This window comes from Frankliniella occidentalis, unplaced genomic scaffold, assembly GCF_000697945.3.
Source record: "Frankliniella occidentalis isolate FOCC.00 unplaced genomic scaffold, Focc_3.1 Scaffold4342, whole genome shotgun sequence".
NCBI classification, from domain to species: Eukaryota; Metazoa; Arthropoda; class Insecta; order Thysanoptera; family Thripidae; genus Frankliniella; species Frankliniella occidentalis.
In genome coordinates, this window is record NW_026271390.1 from 1 (window position 1) to 5657 (window position 5657).

Consider the following 5657-nt stretch of genomic DNA (forward strand, 5'->3'; position numbering starts at 1 on the left):
CACAGCCGGCACGGCGGGGGCGGGAGAGGAGGAGGGTATTGAGTGCCGAGATCAATCTCAATTTGCTTAAAAGCTGCCACAAAAGTGCGTTATTCGGCTGGCCACCGAGACGCCGCCGGCCTCCCCCACCTCAAACAGCCTCCTCTTCCAGACGCGCGAAGCCAGAAGCCGAGAGAGATGTGGTAATCATATTCCTTCCGACCACGTCCGCTGTCCGTCCGTCCGACCGAGGATCTTGACTAATGACCGTGTATCGATCGAGGTATGAAATTATCAAGTCGGGAAACATTTCAATTCGGCGAAAGCTGCTTTCGTTTTTTTCTTACGGAAACGGTAAAAGTTTAAGAGTACTGCTGTGTTCTACATTCCATTCCTTCCATATTTAGCAATTATTTGTAGGGTTTAAAAGAAAAACAGTACAGACATAAATGTGTGCAACCAGTCAACACTTGCATAGGTATTCAGCTAGCTGTGTTCAACAAGTTGTGTAATTACAGGTGTACCAAATTCAGACTTGCGGGCAAGTGTTCAAATCGATAGATGTGCGGTGAGGTGTGATCCAAGACGAGCGGTCATCGTTTGAAGCGAGGTTTGAAGGCAGATTAGGGAATTAGGACAAGAGAACTAACGTGATATAAAAATTTAAAAGTCACCCTTAAATGAACCATTTACTAGCATTGCTATACATTATTTAAGGTATGTCTGATGAGAAAATTTGAAATCTGGTTACCGTTTCTACGAATTTTCCTACCGGCGCACTACCCGAAGAGCAGCGAGGCGCGGAATCTCTCGCAGCTAGCCGTCAACAACCGAGTCACCAACACCTCGACGACGAAGGAAGCCGCGCCCAGGACGAGGCCGCCGCCGAGAAAGAGGAACGCAGGGCACATCTGACGCAGGCTTAGAGGGCGAGCGATGCCCAGGGAAGTGGTGTACTTGGCCATGGCGAGCCTCTCCTGGTCGTCCCGCAGCGAGTGGTAGTGCTCCAGCAGCCCGGCCGACTGCGTCCGCCCCACGATCGTAGTGATCGCCTCGCCCACCGGCGACCCACGGTGCCAGTAGCCCACCGTGGTAGTGTGTCTCGCGCCCACCAAGAAGAAGTGCAGCTTCTTCTTGGGTGACAGCCACACCTGGATGTCCCTGCTCAGGTCCCTGTCCAGGGAGGTGATGACGGCGCAGTTCCTGGCGAGCACCACGTTGTTGGATATCACCACGTTGGCGTCGAGAAACTGGAAGATTTCGACCCGGCCGTACAACTCGTCCGGGATCAGGGGCTCGACGAAGTCAAACGATTCGGGCCCCACGACGACGGGCAGCCCGCTGGCCTCCAGGTCCTGCAGGCTGTTGATCTCCCCGCGAGGCTGCGCCGTTGACAGCTTGCCCAGCAGCAGCCCCTGGTAGGCGGCCACCAGCACGACGCACACGAGCAGCCACAGGCCGAGCAGCGGCCGCAGCGCGTGGCCCGCCGGCGGGAGCGTCCCCGGGGCCTGAGCCAGCAGGGGCGCCAGGGCCAGCAGTAGCGCCGCGCCGCGGTCCCGGCGGAGGGTGCAGGCCAGGGCGGCCGCGGTGCTCAGCGCAGCCAGCGCCGTGCCCAGCCACACCGCCGGGGAAAACTCCGCCAGGACGGCGTCCAGGAGGTTAACAGCGGGGCCGAGGCCGGCTGGGACGAAGACCGCAATTCCGTACGGCTCTGAACTCAACAACCCCGTTAGTTCGTCGCAGCCGGTAACTCCTGTCATCGGTCTGTTGACGAGAACCCCATCCAGCCGACATTGTTCAGTGTGGAGCAATATCGGCGCAAGCGTGATGGCTTGGCCCCTAGATACAGTTTTGTCCACCAAAATATCGACAAGTTTTACTTTCCAAGGCAGTTTAATTTTACTGTGCAAATCGAACGACAGTTTGAACAAAGGAGATTCGGAATAATTCAGCGCCAACACGAACAAATTGAGGGGCGCTTTGGGTGAGCGCGGGGGCCGCCACTTGCCGCAGAACGGGTGGAACGGAGCGGCCCCTTGCAGCCAGCGCTGGTCCGCAGGCGCCCAGCGGTCCAGCTCTTGGAACCGTTCGTCCAGGCAGCCGCGAGTATTACCAAGGGCGTACAAAGTCGTGGTGCCGTCAGCATTGGACAGAGCAAGAGTCGTCTGGTGGGAGCACAACCTTCTGCTTGTAACATGGTTCAAAAACGTCTCGTTCTCGAGGATCTTGTGCGCAGGCTGCGTGGTGGAGCACCACAACAAGACTCGTCGAAAACTGATCGCCGCATGATGAAACTTTTCGACGGCCAGGTCTTCGGGGCTGTCCACCATGACCATCAGGATGTTGTGCCTCACCTGTACGGCATGGGCCAAGCTGTCGGCCTCGTCGTAGAACGACAGATCGGTCACCACCACCCGCGGGGTCTCCTGGGGCAGGGCGCCCAGGAAGTCATCGGCCCAGCGCACCCGGCCCGCCGCCACCACCACGCCGGCCCGGTGGGGCGGTAGGAACGCCGCCAGCAGCGCCGCGGCGCTCCTGGCCTCGGGGGAGGGCGACACGTCCACGACGACGGGCAGAGACGACGACGCCGCGGTGGCCGCGGCGAGGAACGCGGAAATCAGCAGGGCGACCATGCTGTCCCGCTTAACAGTCTGCCACTGTCTCCACTTAACGCTCAAGTTGAGCATGACGTGTGTGCCGCCTCGTTGCGGCTTTCTTTCTATTGCCTCTGGACTGGCTTGCTTATTGAACAGCGCCTAGCAGCATTCACGCCCGTCCCGCGCTGTGCCTTTTAGGCGTCAGGATGTCAAGATGTCAAGATGTCAAGATGCCATCGCACCACTTTTGGCCTAACGGCCATTGAAGAAAATTGGTCGCTAAATAGTACGCGCGTGCCATATTGGAGGTCATACCACTCGATTTCACCCCTCGCGAAACTTGCGCTATTCGGGTAACATCGGATTGGCCTACAACAGCAACTACTTGGAATTAGTTTTATGTAAATGTACAAGCATAGTGCAGTTAATTTTGTTAGGGACACCCCCGCCTGTCCCAAGATATAAGGATGAGTTCTCTGTCCTTTCCTCTTTCATTACAAGAGAGTTATCTCTGATGACACCTTACATTTTGCTCACGTATACCATGATGTTTAGTCTTTGTAAGCTAACTGTAAGGTATCATCTGCTAAAAAAAAAATATAAGAAAATAAAAACCAAGACTTTGAAATAAATACATCATCGTTTAATGGGTTTGATATTATTTAGGGACAGTTTTCCCGAAAAACCGAAAGCACGCTCTTGCGGTCTGCGCCTTGAGCATACGTACAGTGATTCTCCAGGTGCCGTAGAAAAATACAGGAACATTTTTAAACGAAAATTCAGTCGAAATATTTTTTATTTCGTAGTAACCCTGCAATCGAAAGTTATCAGGATAAAAAAAAAAACTTTCGTAGTGGCGCAAAATGGCACAGCGAATAGTCCTTTTACTGTCGCATACTTTGCAGCTGCCAATTCTTACTTACTGCGGGGAACGGGCACTTCCGATTCGGGTCGTTAAACGTGGCGATCATCGCTCTGCGCCAGAGCTCGGGGTCGTGAAGGGGAATACTTCTACAGTAGGAACCCGGCCTAATCACATAGGCATTCTCCTTCCACCCGCCGCGAGAGCTCCACGAGGCGTAGTTCAAATCAATCTGCATGAAGAACACAGAGCAGCACTGTGAAAACGAATACTGATTGCTGTTACTAGGATTTTGGTAGCAGATGTACCAGACAGTCTAGTAAAATAGGAACCAACTAGGAATGTGGTAAAACGTACCAGGCAGCACAGCAAAATCGAAAACTGCATGCAGTTAAGAGCGCTAACCTTCTAGCAAGTTGCATTGCAGGCAATTATTGCATAAACTCCTCTGCGTCCCTTACATCATACGAGTCATCAAAATTGTCAAGGGTCGTGAAGTTGATCCAGTAGTGCCACAGGTTCACGTTGTTACGGTCGTGGTAGCCGCGCCAGAAGATGTCCTTGTACAAAGGGCCAGCGCCGCCCTCGCTCACAGGGCAGCGCTCGGCGTGGTCGGGGATGAGTCGATATGGGCCCTGGTGAACAAACCAACACGGCGCATCGCAGTACTTCACACTTCACTCGAATAAAAAAAAACAGTTACAATCCTCAAAAAATATCACATCAAGAAAAGATATCAGGAAAAAAATATTTATAGCGTGACACGAATGCTCTCTACACTTGTCTAGACGTGTAACAAGGCTCACACACGCACGGCAACGTTATTGAAGCGTGACACCGCCAGCGTCCTCGATCGAAACCCGGCGAAGAGCAGCAACATCAGGGTGCACCATGACACACTAGTAGTTGTCATGGTGGACGCTGGACTGCGGCCCGGAGCAGCACCGGCGACCTATCACCGTCACATCGAGATTGTCGAGTCCTCTATTGTGTCGCCGCTGCACTAAACAACATTCGGTCAAGGCACGCAAACGCTATAAAAAGAATCGCACGATGACGTCGTCGTGTTGACAGGTCCACGTGCCTTAATTGGGACACGAAATATTCGGAACGTATGCAATTCACCCACCACAATCAACCCAAACCCTATGTCCTCGTAAGTTTAGAACATTTGATGTAACTTTTATTCAAAAAGTAACACGCTAAATACATCATGCAAAATTATCACGTAAACGTACAACTATGTTTTACGAAGTGCATGCACTGGAAACGCAAGTGTGTGAATGTTGCGTACACTTAACGGGGTTAGATGAGAATCATCCTCGGAATTATCATTTGAAATTCACAAATTTGTGCCCCTACGTGTACGAAGATGTCGTCAGTCAGACGTCACGCCAACGTCGTTGCCGACCCCCGGTCCACAGATGGCTCTTCTTCCCCTCTTCCAGGTGTCGCGCCAGATGATTCAAACAAGCATCGAAACCCAGTGTCATCGTGTAGCCGCCTGCCGAAGAAGGGACAGTTGGGCTGGCGCGCGCGACCGCAGTTCGTGTCTTGAGGCGGGAAGAAGCGAAGCGCAGAGATGTGAGAGTTTGTTAGACAGAAAATAATAATGAACAGAAACAAATCTGGATCTGAAAATTATTGTTTAATGTTTAAAGATTTAGGGACGGTTTTCCCGAATAACCGAAAGCACGCTCTTGGTGTCGGCCCTGTAACCATACGTAAGGTAACTCTCCAGGTGCCGTAAAAGAATACAGGAACCTTTTTAAACGAAAATTCCGTAGAAACATTTTTAATTTCATAGTAATTCTGAAATGGAAAGTTACCAGGTTAGAATACGTCGCACAAAGTAAGCACAAAATGTGATTTACATGTTTCTTGGCACTTGCGGCTGCTAATTATTCTTACGTACTGCAGAAAACGGGCACTTGCGATTCGGATCGTCAAACGTTGCGGCCATCACTCTGCGCCAGAGACCGGGGTCGTGAAGTGGGATACTTCTGCAGAAGGGACCGGGCCTAATCACATAGGCGTTCTCCTTCCATCCTCCGCGAGAGCTCCACGAGGCAAAGTTCATGTCAATCTGCGGGAGAAGATAGAGGCTGCTGTCTACCCGATTGCTTACACATCGTACTATAGACGCCCGCAACCCTCAAAAAACGGTATAAATTTGGGATAAATATAGTATAAATTTAGCTAAATTCAATTAAAGTTAC

At 51.9% G+C, this 5657-nt stretch overlaps 1 protein-coding gene across 1 annotated transcript; it reads right to left on the minus strand.

Annotated features, from left to right (window-relative positions):
- Positions 1–3205: 3205 nt before the first annotated feature.
- On the minus strand, positions 3206–5518 carry LOC113205103 (uncharacterized). The gene is made up of 5 exons (XM_052276772.1): positions 5354–5518; positions 4253–5250; positions 3900–4073; positions 3500–3670; positions 3206–3387 (listed from the first exon to the last, which is right to left on the minus strand). Exons 2-5 carry the CDS (start codon positions 4349–4351, stop codon positions 3235–3237), a joined length of 597 nt encoding a protein of 198 aa, XP_052132732.1. The 5' UTR covers positions 4352–5250; positions 5354–5518; the 3' UTR covers positions 3206–3234.
- Between the last annotated feature and the right edge of the window lie 139 nt (positions 5519–5657).